General features: G+C 36.6%; 2 protein-coding genes across 2 annotated transcripts; both read left to right on the top strand.

The window, feature by feature from the left end:
* Positions 1–389: 389 nt before the first annotated feature.
* Positions 390–18,782, top strand: LOC147411383 (B3 domain-containing protein Os07g0563300-like). The gene is made up of 13 exons (XM_086447965.1): positions 390–922; positions 3,791–3,872; positions 4,054–4,152; positions 8,427–9,139; positions 9,431–9,527; positions 10,531–10,705; positions 11,461–11,540; positions 13,832–13,879; positions 13,981–14,250; positions 15,466–15,515; positions 16,237–16,350; positions 17,315–17,385; positions 17,592–18,782. Exons 1-13 carry the CDS (start codon positions 804–806, stop codon positions 18,377–18,379), a joined length of 2,706 nt encoding a protein of 901 aa, XP_086304091.1. The 5' UTR covers positions 390–803; the 3' UTR covers positions 18,380–18,782.
* Positions 18,783–19,774: 992 nt separating this feature from the next.
* On the top strand, positions 19,775–22,713 carry LOC147411382 (syntaxin-124-like). Its single transcript, XM_086447976.1, has 2 exons — positions 19,775–19,928; positions 21,457–22,713. Exon 2 carries the CDS (start codon positions 21,458–21,460, stop codon positions 22,376–22,378), a length of 921 nt encoding a protein of 306 aa, XP_086304102.1. The 5' UTR covers positions 19,775–19,928; position 21,457; the 3' UTR covers positions 22,379–22,713.
* The last annotated feature ends 1,196 nt before the right edge of the window (positions 22,714–23,909 follow it).

Here is a 23,909-nt window from a genome sequence, read left to right as displayed (position 1 = left end):
GAAATCAATTATGAAAAAAAAGCAAATTTAACTAGCAGAAATCATCCATGAAAGCGTTTTTTGTTTGTGTGAATGGGATTATTATAATTGAGCTTAACAAATTTTACTAAATAAGGATTTCACCCTTATTAAAAATTCTAGGACTCACCTTATAACATCTAAATATATGATTCACTTCAGGATTGTAGAGGAGAAATTTTATGAATTCATTAAAAAAAAGAAGAAGAAGTAATTTTCTTTAAATTTTAATTTTAAATTCGAGAGAGATGAAAGTTTGGTAAAAGAAATTATTTTAAAAAATCTTGGATCAAGTTTAAAAGAAATTATTATATATATATATTTAGATATGTGTTTTTCAATAAAATTTAGAAGGATGAAATGTTGGATTGTTGATGTTTATGTATTGGTAAGTCTTAAAATCTTATTAAGTTAATAAGAAAAATATTTTTTGATAAACAATATTTTATGAGATCTGTTGCCAGGTGTAACATCAATTTTTACGTTCAGCAGAGCAGCAAAGTTAAACTTGTAGTGACGTAGTAGAGTGACGTGGAGGTTATTGCATGCTTCGTATCAATGTTTATATCATAGTTCGCATCGAACTCCACCCCGCAGGAGAGAGAGCAACGACGACGCCAAAAATAAGGCACACCACGTCGTTGCTTATAGGCGTTTATCTCTCTCTCTCTCTCTTTCATGATTACAGATCACGGCACCTCCAACGTCCCTTCTCTCCTCCTCTTCTAGAATCTCTCTAGGGTTTCTCTTTGGTTCTTCGTTTGGTAGTCGTGTTCAGAGCTTCGATGTCTTCACAGACAAAGATCTGCTTCAATCCAATCTGCAAAGCTACAAAATCAGAGCGGTGGAAGAGAGGATGGTGGCTTCGAACTGGAGATTTCGCTGAACTATGCGACCGATGCGGGTTAGTAGTTCCTCTTATTTCTTTTTTTTTTCTTCGAATGGTTTGAGCTTATCTGAAACTTTGAATCTGTATTGTAATCTATTGTGGTTGATAGTGTTTGGAGCTTAGTGAATTGGATTTTATGTGCTTCTAATTCGTGTTCAGGAGATTTTAGAATTCGATTTATGTTAATTCAGTTAATTTGTTTGCTGTTTTAAGTTCTATTTGTTGCTTATTAGGTTTGTTTGAAGCGTCAGTGTGGTTTATAAGAAGGATTTTGAGAAAAAAAAATCTTCGTTTGTCTCCTAATCCAGATTTTTTTGTAGAAGGATAGGTTCCTGTGGAGTGCAGACTGTGTTCGTGAAATTATGTTTTTCAACTCTTTCTATTGGAAATAGTTGGTCCTCGAAGAATTGCCTTGGTCACTCTGTTCTTCTCTGTAGTTGTTTCACTTGAAGAATAGGCCCTTCGAAAATTAGTGGTTGGCATCTATTGATTAACTTGAACCTGTTATGCGTTTAGAACTTAAACTAGTTGGTTTCAATGCTTCAGTTCTTTATATTCGTCGTGATTAACTATCATGGTCTAAGTTGAGAAATAGATGAGAATCACAACAAACGATGTTAGTCGATGATTGTGTGTTTCTTTTATGACTCAGTTTTCACCAGAAATGAGGAACATGAGCAGATTCTTTAGTCCATATTCATGTTGTATTCTGACCTCCCACTTATTTAGAACCTGCTAGAAGCACCAAGTCTCCCATTTTAACTATTACCTCATTTGAGGTTAGCCTATTGGGGATGATGATCCAGTTCATGTGGTTCCATTTGACCTATTTATGGTCTGTTTTGGTAAGTTAATTAAAATTACAGTCCTATCTCAAAAAACCCCAATAGAGAGGAAGGGAGGGAGAGCAAGAGATTCACAAATAACTCTATTTTGGAATAAAGTTTGTATGAGCAAAAAATTGTATCAGACATTTGGCTCCAAAAAAATGAGTATCTTGTTGATGAATCTTGGGGAAGATTTGACAAATTTCTCAATGTAACGATCGACACACATTTCAAGATTCATCCATTGTAGATCCTAAGGTGTTGATCAACATGATTTGGATGATTTGAAAAATAATCCTACCCTAAGAAGGAAAAAAATCGCCTAATTAATAGGGGAGTTACCATATTTATTGGGAAGTTGTGTTTTTAGAATGGGAGGATATACTTCTTTCTTTTGGTGCGAGTAGGTTTTTAGCTGTTTGAGGAGACCTCTTAAATGAGGAATGTTTGTGTGCATGGGAGGGGGATAGACCTAAGGGCCATGTTTGATAAAGAAAAAAAATTGTAACACTTGGAAAGATAGTAAATCTTCTCTTCAGAGCCTAGGCCCTGGATTTGCAATGAACCCAACTTGTATTCTAGAAAAACTTTAATGATTGGGAGGTTGATCAAATTATTAATCCCATTAATTGATTATCCCTCACTTGCATTGATCCAATGGAAGAAGACCAAAGGATACGCAATGTGTCTCAGGATGAAGTGTTTTCTTTGCAGTCTTTCTTCAAAGCTTTTCAAACTCTTCCTCAAATCTTCTTTCCTGATATTGCAATTTGGGATCCAAAAGCTCCTTCCAAATTTGCTTTCTTTATATGGTCAATGGTTGTAAGAAAATCCTTATTCTTGAATGTGGTTTTGATTACCCTAATATCCACCCCTAGAGGAGGTTAATTATATGGGAAAAACATTGTATCAAACATGTGGCATAAAAAATGAGTCTTTAGGGCATATTGGACACGTACAAATGTAGATCCTAAGGCAATCAACATGATTTGGATCATATCTGGATATGATTGAAAATAATCCTATCCTAAGCCCCCTAATTGATAGGGGAATTACCATATTTATTTAGTGGTTAGATTTCTAGGACGAGGGATTTGTGTCTTTCTTTATGGGGATTGATAGGCTTTTTAGCTATTAAAGGAGGTCAAGGGGAAAAATGAAAAAAAAGAGAGGGGGGGGGGGGGGGGGGGGGGCAAGTGCCATGTATGATAAACAAAAAGATTGCAAACACTCATTTAGTTACTCAAAGAGACTTTTGTGGAGCGTTATCCCTTTCGCCGTTTGCTGAGGGCTTTGGAGGGAACGTAATAGACGGGTTTTTGAAGGTGTGTCCGAGGCGGGGGACAGCATTATTCTATCGGTGTTAGAGGTCTTCTATTTTTTTGGTGTAAGGAGTTTTAAGGGGTCTTCTTTGAAGATTTTCTAGTTTGGTGGTATCAAATTTGTTGTCTTGAATCCCCTTGACCTTCTCTCTTTTTCCTTCCTTGTTTTGTTTCCTTTGCCGGTCTTCTCGGCCGCCAAATGAAATCAATTTTATTTATCAAAAAAAAAAAAAAAAAAGCCTGGGAATGTGGTGGCTGGATAAGCGATGAACCCCATCAACAAATCTTCCATCTTTTGTCCCTCTTGTTCTCTACTCTTCTTCTTGTGATTGTAGTACTCATAACGATAGTGAATTGGCTCTCCGGAGCATAGGAATGTAGTTACCGGATTCGCAATGAACCCTGTAAACATATCTTGTATCTTTCTCTCCTTATTGTTCTGTACTTTTCTTCTCCCTTTGTTTGATTGATTTGTGTGTGTGCTTTCGTGAGTGCGTGTGTGTATGATTGCTTCCACACGAGAAGGGTTGTTTATTGGGGGTAATCTTGAGGAATCAGTGGCATCCGAAATCTATCCCAACAAAGTCATTTGCTTATTTTGGTGGCCAAAAACATGTTCTCTTGTGTTGTTTACTCTATGCTGTGCTGTTTATTCTATGTTGCTGGGACAACTAAAGATACATATTGTTTATTTTCTAATTCATCTCAGTAGTTCCTTTAAAATGTGATACTAGTTCTGCATTTGAGGAAGGGAGATTTTGTGATACATTTCACTCAGATGCTGCTGGTTGGAGGAGTTGTGAGTCTTGTGGAAAGGTGAGCAGAAAATGTGTGATTTATTTAAAGCATTTCTCTGTCAATTTGTTCATAGATGCATAAACTTACTGTTGATTGAAGATATTTATTCAATGTATCATTTCTGTCCCCCAAATTTTATTTTTGGATTTTTACAGGCATCCATGCTCTGAATTTTCTAATGTTCCTTCTCTCTTTGCAGAGGTTGCACTGTGGATGTATTGTTTCAATTCATGCACTTGTCCTATTGGATACTGGAGGAGTCGATTGCATAGCATGTGCTAGAAAAAATATCAGTATGGTAAGGGACTTGTTTGTTTCTGACCATATCTTTTCATCTTTTTATTCCCATTCTCCCATTTAACCTCTTTGAGAAGTGAATCCAAACATCTCTTTGGGTTATTTGGGTTCCATTATGTACTATGCTTTTTTATGATCTTTTTATTCAGAATAATCATTGGTGATCCTTGTTTTTTATTAGACTGAAAGATGGGTTATTGATAATGTATGGGCTGTCCTTTCAGTTCCAGTACATGCATAGTGAAATTAAGTGTAGCAAGAGTTGTCAAAGTTAGCATCTGCAAAACCAATCAAGCTATTTGTTAATAAGTGTACATGGGGATACTAGGGCAGAGAATTTAAGAAGCTAGTAAACTGAATGTCACTATTTGGGTACATCATACTTGAGGTCTATTACACCAAGTTTTGGGACATTATTTCTTCCATTGACGCTAAGCTCCAAGCAAGAGTAGAAATGGTTAGCCAAGCTGTGGAGCAGTTTGGGACAGCCAATGGGGCATTTTGGCAATGATGCTGTATTCTGTGAAGTTTGTTCACACTCTGTGGCATGATCAAGTATATGAAACAGAGGCGGCTGTGTACCTGTAAAAAGGAAGAAAGAAATGTTGAAGTATTCTGCCAAGATATATCTTAGCCAAACATGATAAATAATTTCACACATCATATTGGATCCTCTTGGCATCTTAGGGGTGATTGTGGGATGTGAATGCTGATTATCCATGCAGGGCTGATACTGTTATATTCCATGAGCTTTGTTCACACATTGTGGCATGATTAAGCAAATGAAACAGGGGTGACTGTGTACCTATAAAAAGGAAGAAAGAAATGTTGAAGTATTCTGCCAAGCTATATCTTAGTCAAACACGAGAAATAATTGCACATTTCATTGTGGATCCACATGACATCTCAGGGGTGATTATGGAATGTGAATGTTGATTGTCCATGAGGGGCTGGTCGAATACCAAATCTGATATGAATAAAGCATTATTTTGGAATAATATTACTTTTGACTATGACTTAACAAAAACAAAAATGGTTGATGAAACTTGTAGGATGAGAAAAGAATATGAATTTTAATTGAGTAAATATTGACTTGTGGGAGACTAAAAGAATAGTAGGTCATGAAACAAGACGCGAATAAATAATTTTGACGGAAATAAGCACTTAAAAGAATTTGTAATGGACATATGACAACAAATTGCTTTAATAGATTTTCAAGAAAAAAATGAAATGATTATAATGGGTGGTATGGTATACTTCAACAAAGACTAAAGACACAAATGACTCATAAGGGACATACTTAAAGTACAAATGAGACATATTTGAAGAAAATGAAAAATAATGATAGCAAGTAGTGGTGGAATAGTATATGATATAAATGATATCAAAATAAAATAATAAATGATATGACACCAAAAATGACAAAAAATAAAATAAATGACTCAAATACACTCCTCTCCCCTTGAGATTTGGTGTTTGAAAAAGACACAAACTAACAAAATGGCTTAAAGGTGGTGATAAACATAAATAATTGGGTTGGTTGACTAGTATTAATAAATCCAATAATGGAATGGGTTGGGTTGGACAAGGACTGAGTTACTTACTAAGATGTTGGGTTGACTCAAAAGATATTATGCAATAAAGTCTGGTGTTGTTAAGTGACTCTGATACCAAATGGGACTAATATAAATTTGGGAGATGAACGATGCATGCTTCCTTTGTTAAGACTTAGATTTGATTGTTAGGATCTTGTATGAGATTTAGTTGTTAACTATTAGAAGTTAGGTGGGAGTTTCTTGGAGAAACCCCATGAGCGGACGTATCTTTGCTATGAATGGTATACCTAACAAGAGATTGTACTCCAATCAGTCTAGAAGTATGAAATCTAATGTAAGAAAAATTTGTTGGCTGCAAATGTGTACTTCTTTGATGCAAAGTGAGACATCTTTTGGGCTCATATACTCTTTCTCCGTATTTCCTCCATAATGGTATAGGAATGAGATCTTTCCTTATACAACTTAAATTTGAACCGATGTCGATAAAATCTAAGACATTCTCAAAGTTATGCCCTTAACCGCAAGGTGAGCCGAATATTCCATGAGCTAAGAGATCTGAAGTGAATTGGAGTTGGTAGGGAAACATCGAGAATCTTCATTCGTTCTTTGACATTATTGATTTGAGCCTAAAGATCTTGACGGGATAGGGTCTCGCTATTTCGAGATTGCTCCGTTAGACAATTGAGGTGAGAGATGGGATCATGTCCCAGTGTAGGACTCTTTGCATGTTTAGTGTAATCCTTTTCCATTAAAGAACTAAGTTGTTTGTTAGGATTAGAAGCTCGAATATCCTGGTAGAGCTAAAGTGTATTATTGTTGTCCGCAGTACTTTGATAGTTAAGATAATGAAGTTCTTCCTCACAAAGAAGGAGCATACCTTGTAAAGGAAGCATGCATGGTTCATTTCCTAAGTTTATATTATCCCCCTTTGGTATCAGAGCCAATGGACAACACCTGACTTTGTTGTACAATACTTTTTGAGTCAACCCAACATCCTAATGTGTCACCAGTTCTTGTCTTACCCAACCTCTAGGTAACAATCAATTCTTTTATTATGTTTATCATTGCTAGTCAACCAACTTAATTATTTGTGTTTATTACCACCTTTAATTTATTTTGTTAGTTTGTTTCTTATTCAAACACTTAATCTTAAAGAGAGAGAGAGAGAGAGAGAGAGTGTATTTGAGTCATTTATTTTATTTTTATGTCATTTCTTGGAGTCATATCATTCTATTATTTTATTTTGGTTTCATTTGTATTTCATACTATGCCACCATCACTTGTTATCATTATTTTTCAGTTTCTTCAAGTATGTCTCTCATGATTTATTGGTGTCTTTAATTTTTGTTTGAGTTTACTATTACCACTAGAGTCATTTCATTTTTTTTCTTCTTAAAACATCCATTTGAATACTTTGTTGCCACGTGTTCACTACAAATTCTCTTAAGTGGTTGTTTCCCCAAAAATCACTTATTCTCTTTTATTTGGGTTTTGTTTTATAATCTACCATCCTTTTAGTGTCTCACAAGTCATCATCTACTCAATTAGGATTCTTATTTTTTTTCTTGTCCCACAAGTTTCATCAGCCTTTTTTTGTTGAGTCAAAGTCAAAAGTACTACTATTCCAAAATAGTGCTTTCTGTTGTGTCTTCTTATACCCTTCACCAAGTTACCTCTGAGTCATTATTCTCTTTTGTTGTCTTCTATCATTCACCTTAACGGTCTAACAGCATAGATAGTTGAGTTTTTAGATAGACCAATGATTCTGGCGATGAGGTTATAATTGGTTGGGGGGCCATGAAGAGATAGATGCTCATAACTTTCAAACATTATATATAGTGGGGGCAATGAATAGAGGTCCAGATGAAAGTGACTATTAGGACTACATAATGGACATTGGTGCTCTTTCAAGTCTATTGGACCATGGAAAGGAAGAGGAGGCTTATTGTCTCTTGGAACCATTATATTTAGTAATAAATGTACAAAAATTGGTCTTTCTTCAATTTTCCTCGTCCCATTTGCTCTACATTCCAACTGGAAATACTTGTGTTCAATTGGGAAAAATCGTGTCTGAACCTAGAACAAAATATGGATAAAAGACCATGCAAATGCTCAAACAAGAAGGATTCACTCTTTATTTGGACCAAATTAGGGTTTGATTTCTGGAACTTGGTAAAAATTCTCAGCTAATTTTGCAGGATTCTGCTACGAACCTAAAAATTTAAAACTTAAAATTACAATCACCAAGTTATTTTATTGATATAACTATTTCAAAGGGGACTGATCACACTTCTTACCCCTACCTAAATTCCTAAACCCTTATTTATAATCCACATCCCAGAGATAAGATAGGAAAGTCAAGATATCGTAATTAATTACATCCTCAGTCGAATCTCTAAGAATCCTAATCAAACACTACACAATCCTATTAGATAAAATAGTAAATATCAAATCTAGTAATTACCAATATTATTTGATTTACTAAAATAGGATTAGAGCTCATGATATATTCAACTGAACTTCCATCAGTTCATAAAGCTTCATTAACACAATTTTTTGTTTTTTTGCTTGAGATAGTTACTCCATGCGGCTTCAACTCTCTCCTAAATTTATAGTTCTCCCTTTGGTCACATGACAGAATGCTTTCCAACGTAGCCTATCAAAAACAGACAGCTGTCCAGTTTATATGCTAACCACTCTCTCTGTATATTGTTTCCAGGCTTCAAACCAGATACGGCCATCCTCTTTGTTTTTGCCTGTACCTGAGAGACTTAAGGACCTCTCAGTGAAAAACTGGAATTTGAATGCTGGACCAAGTGCAGTTGCCGGACAATGGCGGCACCCACTCATCAATTTGAGGAATACCGCTTCAGCTCATGCTGAGTCCCATCCACGGAGGCCCTGTGAAGTCGACAGTGAAAGTAAGAATCTTGTTGATCCGTCTGAAAGAGTGATATCTACCACTCTCAACCCTGCTGCTTTAGATAGACTGGCAAATGGGAATGCTGGTGTGGACACAGTGACTGCATTTCAAATGTTCCATAGGGAGGAAGGGAATCTAGATGTCTTGCAAAGTACACCCCACCTTATAGCAGACAATGATCCACTAGATACAAGAAAAGGAGTGATTGTGGAACCTGGCTTGAACTCTTCTGTTTCGGGAATGACCTATGAGGTCCATCCAAATTCATCGACTTCAAAAGATGATTCATCAACTCCGCATTTTGTTTCTGGAACTCAGTCACATCTACAAACCCCTCCACCTGCATTGGCCAAGCAATTCTATGCTAGGCAGCACAGTGGAGTGGAAACATCTGCTGAAACTCAAATACGCAATGGAAGACCTCGAGGGGATGCCCGAGGACGAAATCAGTTACTTTCACGATATTGGCCTAAGATAACTGATCAAGAGCTACAACAAATCTCTGGAAAGTATCCATTATTATTATTTATTTGGATCTCTTACATTTTGGAATTTACTAGTGTAGATATTTATTAGAATACTCATTTTTATAATAATTAAAGCAATTAGTAGTTCTGAATTTAGATTACTTTATCGTTTTACTATTTCATTAAGTTTGTTCTATTTTGATCTTTGTACCTTTCAAAAATAAAAAAAAAAAATGAAAGAAGATCTTTGTAGGCTAAGCTAGGACTGCTTTGTATTTCTTTGATCTCATTTTAATTCTAATTTTGAGTGTTATAAGCCTTGACATATATAAGCTCAAATTCTGTCATCACACCTTTGTTTGAGAAGATGTTAAGCGCTAGTGATGCTGGCAGGATAGGACGTTTAGTGCTGCCAAAAAAATGTGCAGAGGTGAGCTCTTACAATTTTTTCTGACTTGTTTATTCGTTTTTCTTGTGTTTGTAAGGTTACCACATTACAAGCGATATTTCTTGGTTGTTTGGGCATAATATGAAAACCTGTCTTGAGGTTGGATTGTGACTTTTGTGAGCACCCCCCCCCCCCCCCCCCCCCCCCCCCACCCACCCAACTCTTTGAGGTACTGAACATATAATTTTTAGATGTGCTTGCTAAGCTCAAAAGGAAATATAGATCATCTTCCCATATTGTTTCTTTGTTACTGTTTTGGTTGGTCCTATCTTATTTAATATTTCATGGCTCTTTTTCTTGTTCAATAAGGAGCAATATGTCTGTTCAAGCATTGTGTTTCAATTATGAATGTTCTCATGCCATATTGCTTTGGTTAGTTGCTTTTTAGCATCATATGCTATATTTTGTAAACCCATTGGTTTTTCCTGATATTTGGGTACTTCATCATCGTCTCTGTCTTGTTCTGAATGTTGGGTTGGAAACATGAATTCTGTTTGGGCATTCAACTCTATTTGGACATCCATCTTCTATCAAGGCATGTCTTAAATATTTTCTTACCACCTTTATCAATGCTGGTTTGCGTCTTTTCTTCTTAGAACCTTTAAATAGCATTAGAGCACTCCTCGCCATAGCAATTGTGCTCATTTCTTATTTGCCTTTCACATATTATCACTCATCATTCTCAACATCCTTGTTGATCACACTCGTTATATGAACGTGTTGTTTCTTGACTGTTCCACATTCAGCTCTCTACAGTATAACTACATAAAAGGAAGGATACTTGAATCAAAATATCTTATTAACTGTTTGGTGGTATATGCTGCTTTGTATGGTATTGGGCTTGTTTCTATCTATTTCTTGTTTCTATATGTTTACATCATGAATATTCTTCTCTAGTTGGATGAAGATACTAACTTCAAATGCTACATATTCTTTGGTCTAGATGGAATTGTTATTGCATTAATGTGCACTTATCATGAAACAGGCTTATTTCCCTACAATTTCTCAGCCAGAAGGATTACCTCTAAAAGTTCAGGATGCAAAAGGCAATGAGTGGGTATTTCAATTTCGCTTCTGGCCCAATAATAACAGCAGAATGTATGTTTTAGAGGGTGTCACACCTTGCATTCATTCAATGCAATTGCAAGCAGGTGATACAGGTAATTTACCTACTTCTGTGGGAAAGAGTGTTGAGGGATTACCGGTCACTTTTTATTTTTTTATTATTGGTGGATGAGTTTTATCTGTTCAGGTATTGGTACGCATGTCATTTATTTGCTGTGCTGGAGTTCATTTTAGGAAATGACCTATGGTTATTCTTAGGGGCCTATTTTATAGGCTCGCATGTTATATACGAATTTTGTAGGACACAGACATACTGACACAATCCGACACTCATCGTAGCACATAGGGTAGTGTCATCATCTGTTTTAACATTTTCCTATAGAAATGAGCTTTGGAACATGGTTGGTGGTGTAATCTCTTCTGCATAAACTAAATATTATGGACATACCTTGACTGGAGATAAGTTCATGATAGACAACTACGGCCGGGGAAGTACAAGTGACTTCCACGACATAGTGCCTGTAGACACCTGACCTTCATATTGCTTCTGTTCTACATCCTCTCATCTTTGAGTTATGTTACAGGCAAGGTTCCAGTGCTGAGTTTCAAATTTTTTTGTCCTTAATTTCTACATTTTGTTGAAAGATCTACTTTTGCTAGCATAACTTTTTTCTTCCTCTTATCTTTGACCAACCCGAAAATGTTATCCAATTAATTTGATTTCTTCTATGCACTCATTTCATGCATTTGTGCTTTCCATTTTGAGCCCAATCTCCACTTTCTGTGGTTATCTCATGGATAACTGCCTATTCTTTTTCCTGAGATTGAGAGTTAACTGGTGTTTCTTCAGTGACATTTAGTCGGATAGATCCGGAAGGAAAGCTGGTCATGGGATTCAGAAAGGCTTCAAGTGTTCCACCCTCTGATCAGGTTTGGCATAAGAAAGTAATCAAGTTCCCTAATTTTATTTTTAGATTGTATGCAGGGTGTGTATGAATTCGAATACCATCTTCACCTAGGGTGTATGCAAATTCTTCTTGCTGCCATTCAATGTTACAGCCATAAATGCTTAATAAGTATCTGCCATAGTTGTTTATCATGCCATAGTTGCTATTGTTATTTTGTGATCTGGATACCTAAAAACAAACACAATGCTGGGAACTCATATATTTTGAAGAAAAAGCTCCATAACATCTTCAAACACAGAAAAAAAAAGGTTTACCTACTTCGCTCGTGCATGAGATACAGGTTTAAGATTATGTAATACTAGATTACTAGGTCTCCATGTTTCCAAAAAAGGTATACCATACCTACTTTTGCTGAGGATTTCTGTTGTGGATAGTGTCTCACCCTAAAAATTTCGAACCTTGATCTGATCTATGACCTGGTTCAAGATCCTAATTTAAGGGTATGAGAAGAAATAAGAACCATTGAATCATATCAATTAAATATCTAAAAAAAAAAAAGAATTACAATAAATAGAAATTAATTCTTATCAATATAGAAAGTATCATCCTAGAATCCAATCAAAACGTCAAGTGTAGTAATACTTGTTGGGAACTTATTACATTAAAATTAAATAGAGTAAAATAAAATAAAATTGTTCTAAATTTGAATCCTAAATAGACTAAACAACTAACTGAATAAAATAAACTATCCTCGTTGATGATTCTACATCGCCCAACTCCAATCTCAATGCTCATTATCTGAAAAGTTTTTATGACAGAGTCGATAAACTAAAGCTTGCATGAAAGTCAACACTACACCAACATCTATGCATACATACGTACAAATAAAAAGAAATATATGATCATGTTATTCTAAGGTAATCAAGTCATTTCAAAACAATCAATGCATGCAATGATGACCAATTTTCCCATCGGCTTGGCCATAACTATCATCATCGATTTTTTCATCAGCTTGGTCAAACTCTCTGTTCCAAAATGCGGAACCTTCCTTGAGGGTCTTTCACCCAAAGACTTAAGTCCTGACTTGCTCAATTCATCATTCCAAAGCGTGTCCATGATTATGCAATTTCACATTCATCTTCTAAAAGAACATTTCATGTAGTTTCAACATAAACATTATCACGACAACCAAGGATTTATCACCAAAATCTACCAAACATTCATATATGACATTATTCATTGGTAAGTATATAAGAAACACATAACCATGCTATATATTTAATTTTTATTTACTACGTATATATAAATAGATGTGTCATGAGAATCTGCATTTAATCAATGTTGGAATCTGCTAATGAAATCCGATTCCTTCTTCTCCATTTTGCTCATTCTCGATTTTCTTAAATTTATGCCGAGAAATATTCGAAGATCACAGAAAATTGAGTTGGGTCGAAGGTTCCGTATCGGATGTGGTTGGAAATTCTAGTTCTTTGATTCCCTTCGAAGCTTGCGATGAACTGAACGATTTTCTCTTCTATGTCGAAGCCTAACAAGTCCTCTAAGTAGATGAAAACCTATGTTGATGATGGAGGGAGACTAAGGTTTCTCTAGGGTTTTATTTTAGAAGAAGAGAATATGAGAAATAGAGGATTAATTCTGAAATTTTTGTGAGTTTTAATATTTATAGTGTTAAAAGGATGTAACGGTCATTATTCAATTTGTTTTGTTTTAATTAAAAATTCTATGTCCCGAACTCTGATTTTTGCGATCTAATGGTGTAATCGGTTTCGAAAAATTTCAACTTCAAAAAAATTCTTCTATTTGTTGACCTACGAATTTCCTCGAGATATGAGTTTAAAAATCTGGGGTGTTACAAATAGATCATTCTCTTTGTTTCTCAATAGCTAGCCTAAGAGATGGTAGATGGCTCTTCTCATATGTGATCACGGTCCATAATTTTGAATTATATGTAGATTGGGGTGCTGATGCAATGATCTTTATCCCCCAAATTTTTTTGCAATTCAACTGCATAATCATTTTTCATTGGAGATCTCCGTTTCTTGTTAAGAACATCGTAGCACCTGAAGTGTGACAAGTTCAGTGAAAATTTACTGTCTTAGCTCATATTTATGTACATTTGTTTGTAAATTCTAGCCATTTTACTCCTTTCTGCATAATCGTTGTGGGGTTGAAGATGAATTGCCAGAATTTGTTACTTCTGTTGTTTATGCATTAAACAATGTGAAAGAATGGAAGCTTTTTTAACAAACCTAAAATTTCTATTGTTTTTACTTAACATTTTTCTGTTGACAGGATAAGCAAACACTCAAGGCTGGGAAGGCTGCCTCCAGAAATGCAGAGGTTAATAATAAAAAAATCTAAACCTTCTGCACCTATTTCAATTCTTAATCATTCTTTTAAGGGGCAGTGCATAATCAACCAGTTGTTCATCAATCAATCAGGTTAATTCAGCAGATCCAGCAGTTACTTGGTCTAAAGTTGATAAATCAGGTTATATTGCAAAAGAAGTGACAGGGGGTGACTCTTACCTCCTATCTAATAAGAGGAAAAGCAGCATCCTTCGTTCAAAAAGTAAACGCCTGCAGATAGAAAAGGATGATCAAACCAAGCTCAAGCTTACATGGGATGAAGCTCAAGGGCTTCTCCGCCCACCTCTTAACAGTGTTCCCAGTGTTGTGATAATTGAAGGCCATGAATTTGAGGAATATGAGGTATGCCAGTTTATGCTAGTTCAGTTTTTGAAAAAAAAGAAGAAGCTGTTTATGATTTATTTATTATTTTATGATGTGTTTTACTATTTCTTTCTGAGTTTATAACTATACATCCTTCAGAAAAGAAAGGAACAGATAAACAGTATATCTGTTTGATTGTTAGTTGTAGGAACAGACAAACAGTACATATTTCCAAACATCAACCATTTTGCTTGCTTCAAAACTTGAGAGGTCCTTCTAAAAAACAGTGTGTTCTCTTCTTAGTGTGGTAGTTCTGTTTGATATATCTACCAATACAATCTTTATTGAGCTAAAATTATTGAAGTGGGTGTCATGTTGGGGATGCATTCGAAATCAGCCTACCTCCCCACCCACACTTACACCCATACACAAGAAAATAATAAAATAACATCGATATGAAAACAAAAGACAGAAAAAGGTGAAAGGGTGGCACCATGTATGCTTATGTTAATTTTCCCTCAAATAATAGAATTTCACTGTTTTCTGCTCAGCAAGTCTGTTATAACATGTGGGCTACATGAATACTGTATGAATGCTACTTAGAAAAAAAAATACTGTGTGAATGCTAAAATCCAGGGTCAGACCGTTTTCATAATCGGTTGTTTTACTATTAGTTTAATCTTCATTCAATCTTCTGATATCATCATGGGTTGAATGAAATGAAGGATCAAGGTTCATGCTCAGAGATGGCGAAGGTTTTACACCAGCTGCAACCTAACCCTCCTGTATCCGGTCTTGGGATCACCAATGTTGTATATAGAAAGCGTGGTTCAAAGTTTCGTCCTAGTGTCGTCCAAGAATGGAATGAAGCATTGACCTCAAAACATTGAAAGTTTCAGGGATGTTTCAGAATGTCTCAGAATGTTTCGGTTGAGATAGTTCCAGGTTGTCTCCTGACTGAAACATTGTCTTGAGACAAGATTTTGTACCTTTGTCAAATAGAACTATACTGCTCGCACTGCCTCAATCCACACTTTTTTGGTCTACTTCTTGCTCTTTTAGAATTGGTTTGTGTATGTCATATGTTCAGTTTGTATTTTTAGACATTTACTTTTGTTGCCTAATCTTTTGAATAATACCATGATCCATTGGTAGATGCTAACTCTTGTTTCTTCCTCACCCTTAATGAAAGAATCTGCAGTATAGCAAAGAATGTGCCTGACTTGGATCTCTTGACTTTATTTTCTCTGACAGGAAGCACCAATACTTGGGAACCCTACAATTTCCGCTATCAATAATGTGGGGTAAATCTCTTGTATTTCACAACTTCGATCAATTTTTTTGTCAGTGGCAGTTTCTTCTTGAATTTTTAGGTGTGTGTTTCAATGTGGGTTAGGTTCTCCATACTGAACAATTTCTATGATTCCCCATGCTTTAAATTTATATCTTTACAGACCATTTTTTTCAGTGAGATATATGCACTTGTTATAGTGACCTACTTGTTCTACCATGTGAATTGCATAATTTGTTTGGGTGAAATAAAAAGACACTACTCATAGTTATCGTAACTACAACTTTATAAATGCTCTAGAGCTAATATTTCACCTATTTGTTAGAAGTACGAGGTTTTATATGTACTAATGCGTTCAGGATCGGTATTTCTTGACATCAATCACATCTATCAATGGTGGTTACTTTTAGTTGATATCTAGGTGAAATATCCCCAAATGTTTTAGTACAACTCATGGGGTAAATGCTAGATCAAAGGGTATTCTCCAAATTTTGAATGGATACTTCCTTTATTAACTTGGCATCTCAAAAACCTTCGTATTTTGCTTGCTCTCCATTTCAACATTGTTTGACTATGACACTCAAGTTTGTGCAGTGCGATTTTTTCTGTCATTAACCAGATTGAAGTGCTGGTAGAGTCTTGCTGTATTGTTTTGGACATGGATTGGTCATATTGGTTGGACGTGCATATATATTTGCAAAGTGAGTGCCAATATTGTTTTTCATTTGTGCCAGTGTAAACATTCAATGGGCTCAGTGTGAAGACTGTTCTAAGTGGCGCAAACTGCCTATTGATACACTTCTTCCCTCAAGGTGGACCTGTTCCAATAACTCATGGGATCCAAAAAGGTATAATTGGCATCGAACTTTGACAGAAGAACATGAGTTTGTGCTTGTGCCACAATCAGTAATGCTCTCTCTGCTTTTGAAGCCTGTTTGAATGTTGCAATACCTCATTTTTTGGGCTAAATGGTTTTCAGTACTTATTTCCTTGTATTTCTCTTCTTACTATTCCATATAAAAATGATCCATGATAACAGTCTCTTAGCTTCAAGAGGGATGGTGCACTCTCTGTTATCTATGAAAAGTTGCCCTCTCTAGCAAGCGTTCAACATATGTACATGCATTCATACCAATTAAAGAGGAAAAAAAGGTCCCAAAGAATCATTTTTTTCCCTTGCTGTGGACCATTCTTGTAATGGTTTGAGTATTTTAGAAATTCACCATGAGTCACACTATTCAGGCTTATAAACTAATGGATGTTTGGTCCACTCTGGTTGCACGGATTTTTCTAAAACGGTAACACCAATGCCAGAATCTTGTTGGATTCTAACACTCAATAGACTCTTGGATCTTGAAGAATACTGCAAATTTTTCTTTCTTTTTTGCAAGATATTACCTGCATTCATAGTACATGATGAGTTCTACCCTTTCTAATTGATATTTTTATTGCAGAAAAATATCACACTAGACTATATAGTATGTGATGGTAGTTACTTCCATCACCTAATCTATTATTATCCTTGGTCATATGTAAAATAATTATTTTTTGTTCTAAACTAATTTAAATATAATGAGTCCACGAATCTGAATCCAAACTCCATACACTCTTAACCCCATTATCCCTATCCATGCAACATGGGGTCCACCTTTTATGGACGTGACTACTACTATTTAACAACTTTGTGGATGTAGATTCTTGTTTTCTCCCCCAGGTTTCTTATGTACTTCCAGTCTTACTGTCCATGACAGAGTGCATGTGTCATGGGAGTTTTAGTTTTTTTGATATTTTTGTCTCTCTTTGTGCTACTAGGTCTTCGTGTTCATCAGCCCAGGAAGTAACCACGGAACAGCTTAAAGATATTCTCTTATCTAGTAGTACTGGTATGGACTACTTGAAACATGACTTGGATCTTTCTTTTTCGTTTTTTTTTTCCTTTCTCTAATTTGCTACCAACCCATATATGCACTGAAGTACTTCATGGATAATCAGAGTTGTTCTTTATTATATCATCATTGGGGTTGTCTGCAGCATTAAAAGAACACTAAAATAATGGTTTTTATTGCTGTGGGTGTGTGCGCCTTGTCAGGTGCTTCAAAGAAAACCAAGGCTGTAAAAAAGGAGAGTGATGCTGATGAAGCATCGGCAGGGCTCGATACTCTTGCCAACCTTGCCATCTTAGGAGAAGGTGAGGCTCTCCCTCCTTCAGCCCAAGCCACCACAAGGCATCCTCGCCATCGTGCCGGCTGCACATGCATTGTCTGCATCCAACCCCCGAGTGGGAAAGGACCCAAGCACAAGGATACCTGCATATGCAATGTCTGCTCAACAGTAAAGCGCCGCTTCCGCACTCTTATGCTGCGGCGTGAGAAGCGTCAGTCGGAGAAAGAAGCAGAATCTGCCCGGAAGAAGCTGCAGCTGCTCCAGCTTCCTGATGATCCAGAGCAAGAAGATTATCCACCTATGAATAATAACACCAGCGACCCTGATTCAAAACAGAAAACTGTCATCAATGAACGCTCAGACGATGATCCTAAAAAGATGAAACCTTCTTTGTCACCATTTAAAGGCCAGATTGACCTCAACATCCAGCCGGAGCGGGAGGATGAACAATCACCGGTGTCAGATTCCGGTGGCATGATGAGGCTACTTCCTGAGGCCACTGACATGTATCTGAAGCAGCAGGGGCTGGTCAGTTCGGTCAGCAACAGAGATCAGCTCACCAATCAGATAGTGACAAGTGAAGGTGGAGGTGCTTCAGGAGGAGAGAAGCTCAACAGTGGTATTCCACATGGCAATGGTCATATCGATGGTAGCATGGACCACCCTATCATCTTGTCTACGTCAGTGCCGGCTTCCACATCCACAACTGGATAGATCTCCTGCCCTTATTGTTTCGATGTAACATTAAACATCATGATGTCATGATGATATTGATGGCGGCTTCTATGTACATTCGACCAAATCATTTCTCTCGCACTAATCACTGCCCCACCATGTAAGCAGACCGGCCTTGTACATAAAGGAAAGAGATAGGAGTTGGAGAATATGGGTAAGACATTATTTTAATTTTTGTTATATATTTTTTTGCTGATTAATATGATGTAACTATATCACACCCTGTCTACAACAGAGAGTGGGCAGCGGGTAAGAAGCTTATATATTTTTTTCGATGCTGATCTTGCTGCCCCTCGTAGAAGAGTTGGAGGATGTATGTCTCATAATACCTTTTCTTTTGTTCCAGTGAGAGATGAAGATTTAAGGTAGTTTTTTCGATGCACTTGTGGTTGAGAAATTTTTTTATTAACTTTGTTGATTGAGAATATATTTCTTATCGGCTTTATTCTAGAGGTAAGACTTGCTAGTGGAGTAAATCTCCAAATCCCTGATCCTTTCTTCTTGAAAATATTTATCACCACACAGATAACTGGCTTATGGAAAGGTTTTTTATTTTATTTGATCATTCTAGATGTGTTGGATATGAACCCATGACATTGAAGTTGCATTGCAATATGCGAAGCACTAGACCTGACCTGTGTCATGGACCTAGCACCTTGTCACCGAGTGCCCGTGAGGCACTCAAGCTAATCCCTACGATCTAGCTTAAGTCAGCCTTACCCCAAGTATCCTAGGAGTCACCCCAACTTATGCAGGTACACGAGTATTCTCTACACATTTGTATATATAGACTTGAAAGCTTAAAAGAGTGATTCATGGGCCCCATTTCAAATAAATCAGACACGGAGTGCTACAATTTCTAGGAGTGAACAAAATTTTTATCATATAAATGAAGGGATTTCAAAAGTTCTCTCTAATCCAAGTTAGAGAATACCAACGACAAGAACAAGAAAACACTTGTTTTTAGTAAGAATATAAATGCTTTTAAAAGATCACTTTTTGGGATGCCAACGAATCTCTTGAATCTATGCAATACATCCATACAAGCTCTGGTAATATACCTTTTAATTTGTAGGCGACATATCTTTAAGGAACCCAACTTGGAAATTACGACATCTTTTTAACTCTTCTTGTGTAGTGTATTTTTGAAGAAAAAAAATAAAATTCAAAGACCTTTACTTACTGAATAACGTAGGAGAGTGAAAAGGGAGAGAGAGGTGAGCATTCAATTCTCACCAACCATCACTAATGCAAAGAGACGTTGGTTAACAACAAATGTGGGACCCACCCACCCTGATGAGGAATGAGGGAAACCCAACAAATACAAATGGCGCTTAAGCAGAAAATATCGTCTAGTTTGTGTGGGACATTTTCTTTTATCAAGAAACTACTTCTCTGGCAACAAGTTTCCAAAATTTATATCAGGAGACCAATCTTTCTTACCTTGATCTCTCAAAAGGATTCTCAGGTGTGTCCTGTGACCTAGGGCGAGCAATAACGGATTTGAGTAGACAGATCTTGCTCAAAGGTGAGTTTCTGGAATTTCTTTCCAAACATCATCTACTACTAATACTACTACTACTGCTAAAGATCTCAGTCTATAAAAAAAATTACATGATAAGTTTGATCTCTGATGTTCCATCCAACATCTAAGTTCGGGAACTAAGCATCACAACCAACAAAAATAGTTATCATCCCATAGTTTTTTTGGGAGTCGTTAATGGCCTCAGTGGTCAAAATTCACACTTCTCAGTAGTTTTTGTTAGTAAATTAGTAAAAATTTGACTGTGTTTAGTTTAAAGATACTCATGTTTGGAATACGAATAGGTTGTTCCCTTTAATATGAAAAGCTTGATGTTGGAAGATACATATTAATCCTACTCAAGGTAAATCTTTATAATAATAATTTAATTAGTGATATATAGATAGATTAGAGTTGAGCTTGATAAACGATCAAGCTCGGCCTCGATCACCAAAACAGCAAAACAAATATATTAAATTTATATTTATATAAATATTTAAAAACAGATTTTACTTTTTATTATTTTATAAAATAAACAATACTTGTTTTTTGTTCTCCACAAAATTATTAAATATAATCCGAAACTTGATCCATTTTCTGACCCAACTAGGTTCATTTTGAGTTGACTCGTTCGAGCTGATGAGTTAACTTGATAATTTTCCTAGTTGACCTGGTGAGTTGGTGCCAACTTAGTTTTGGGGCCAAGTCACCTTGAAATCTAATGTAATTGACTTGACTCGGCTGAGTTTTGGTAGACTCGACTAGTTTTAAAACTATAGTTTCAACTTTCAACTATTTTACTTCCTGGATTATGTTTAAATATGAAAGCTTCTATTGACACCCAAAATTTTACTTATAACATCCCCAATTTCTTAAATTATTTATCACAACCAATTAAAGATTACACACCATTCAAACATTACAAAAGTTGGGCTAAAATTATTATCTCAACATTACAAAACATTTTACAATTATCATTGGGCTCATATAAAATCTTAAACCCAAAAAATCTAGTAAAAGAAGACAAAAAAAAAAAATGAGAGAACTTCTATTAGCAAGCCAACTTTTTTACTTATTTTCTTTATTTTTAATTGGGGTGTAATAAGTAAAAGTTGGGGCGCCAATTGCAGCTCTCAATATATTTATAGTTGAGAACCGTTGCTAAGGTAGTTATTATAGTTGGGATTTGAGTAATGGAAGACCAAGTCAAACCAAAATTCCCCTCCTAATCATTTGAGAAATAATTTGGTTGGTCCTCATCTTTTATTGACTTGAAGCCTCTAATAAGTCCCCCGCCAACAGAACATTGTTTGTTGTTGAAAGCTTTTTTTTCTCTTTTTGTCTAAATTTTTTTTCTTCTCCTCCTCTCTTTCCTACCCTTCACCAGGAAACATAACAAGAGGAGAAAGAAAAGGGTGCAAGGAGGATAGAGAGTAGTATTTTTATTTAACTGCATTTTGAGTTCTAATACACACAAACTCATAAATAAAGACTATTGAAAAAAAAAAAAAAATTTATAGAGCTAGTTGATCAGGATGAACGATCTTTTCTCGAGTTCATTCAAGAAGTACACGGACCTGAAGCGGCAGGCCCACCTCGACGACATTGAAGCCAGTGGAGAGGCCGGAAAGGAGAGTGTAAACCTCGACAGATTCTTTGAGGATGTGGAAAAAGTCAAGGAGGACATGATCGGTGTCGAGAGACTCTACAGAAAATTACAAGACTCTAATGAGGAGAGCAAGACCGTCCACAATGCAAAGACCATGAAAGAGCTACGAACTCGGATGGACACTGATGTCGAACAGGTATTGAAAAGGGTGAAAATCATCAAGGGGAAGCTCGAGGCGCTTGAGCGTTCCAATGTTGCCCATCGGAATCTTCCTGGGTGTGGGCCTGGAAGCTCTGCTGATCGTACGAGGACATCGGTGGTAGGTGGGTTGGGAAAGAAGCTCAAGGATATGATGGATGATTTCCAAGGATTGCGAGACAAGATGACGACGGAGTATAAGGAGACGGTTGAACGTAGGTACTTCACTATCACAGGGGAGAAGGCGGACGAACAAACGATCGAGAATATGATATCAAGCGGGGAGAGTGAAACATTCCTACAGAAGGCAATTCAAGAGCAAGGTAGGGGACAGATCTTGGATACTATATCGGAAATTCAAGAACGCTATGATTCGGTGAAGGAGATTGAGAAGAATCTGATTGAGCTCCATCAGGTGTTCTTAGACATGGCTGCATTGGTGGAGGCACAAGGCCAACAACTCAACGACATTGAAAGCCATGTTGCGCATGCTAATTCATTTGTTCGACGAGGGACTGATCAGCTTCAAGCCTCCAGAGAATACCAGAAGAGTTCGAGGAAGTGGACGTGTATCGCCATTTGTCTTGGTGCTGGCATTGTTATTGTCCTCGTCGTACCAATCTTGGTATCCTTTAGGCCTCTTCATTAGGCAGAAAAAAGGTGAGGTTAAGGGAAATGCCCCATATCAATTTTCTCTCTCTTTTTCTTCTAGGAAGATAGGAAGATTTGTTTTTCTTTGTCGGTGGTGAGTTGTGTGCAACAAACTTGGACGAGTTGTTGCATAAATTGATGCTAAAAGAACTGAGAGTTTGAGAGATTGGCTTACATAAAAAAGGAGAAATTGATAGAGTTTTCTCACGTTTTGTACATCCAAGCAATAACCAGTTCACCTGCAATGTCACATGTAGTTGTCAAAGAGACTAAGTTATACATTGTTGTACATTATGGTGTGAAATTAAAGAAGAAATGAGATTGTATTCAACATTCCAAAATGTACAGAGGTGAAGCAGAAATAATAGCAGAGCCATTGGGTACCTCTCCTTTAAACAAACTTGCATCCCAGACTCCTTATTCTTCGAGCCTGTTTCGGTTCACCATGGGCTTCTGCTTCCAAGAATTGCCGAAGCAGTGGAACCATAGTTGCAAAATTATCGTTTGGAAATCGGTGCTTTTTAGAAAATAACCTCTTCAGACATATTGGTAAGATGTTTTTGCCATTTACTTAATATTTTAGAAGCATTGTGGGGTTACTTCAATCATTACTCAAAACTCATACAAGTATTATTTTTTGAAAATTACATATATTTTAAGTTCTGTCGTATTCCTGCAACGTAGTAAGTGGTCTAAATCTCTAAGGTACTTCTCTTTTCTGGTCATTTTCAGCTGCCCGCAGAAGTTAGAAGTGCTTTTCAACAGGCTACCAAAGGATAATTTGGATCGGAATAACACTTTCGAGTGCTAAAAGCGTGAAAAACGTTTTTTTTTTCTCTTCTTCCTTTGCTTTCTTTCCTTTTCTCCACTGAAATAAAATCTTTAATCCATAAAAAATAAAATAAAATTTGGACTCTCTCTCCCCTCCGGTGAGCAAATTCTGAGAGTTCCTAAAACAAAAAATTGGTGCTTAAAATCTTTAAAACCCTTGATTTAAAGTTTGCTTATCTATTAGAAGAAGAGAGGTGCTACTGATGTCTCACCACACAATTAGGTATGTTTGATTGCACATAGAAAATAGGGTGGAAAATCAAATTCCATGAAAAATGACATTTTTCAAGTGTTTGATTGCACATGGAAATGGAAATTCATTTTCCACCCCATTCAAAAAGTCCACTAAATCATGGATTTCACTTTCCCACCCATATGGGTAGGAAAATGAAATGCACCCATATTTTCCATCATCAATTCTTCCCTATCACCACCACCACCATTATACTAATCTCGCCGTCATTGTCATCGTCGTCGTCGTTGGCTTCGTCTCCGACCACCTTCTCTCTCTTTTCTTCTTTTTCTCCTTTTTCTCCATCCCTCACCTCCTCTGCCACCACCACCACCACGTTCTCCCCCCATCTTCCTCACTTACCTCCGTCGCTGCCATCGTTGCCACCGCCACCGTCGCTGTTGCCGCCGCCACCTTCGTCGCCACCATCACCACATCCTCCCCCCCTCCCTCTTCCTCGTCATCT

The sequence above is a fragment of the Akebia trifoliata genome, chromosome 1 (genome assembly GCF_017979445.1).
Source record: "Akebia trifoliata isolate Shusen 1 chromosome 1, ASM1797944v1, whole genome shotgun sequence".
Taxonomy (NCBI): Eukaryota; Viridiplantae; Streptophyta; class Magnoliopsida; order Ranunculales; family Lardizabalaceae; genus Akebia; species Akebia trifoliata.
Note: the sequence above shows the minus strand (reverse complement) of the source record. Positions and strands in the feature narration are given on the sequence as shown.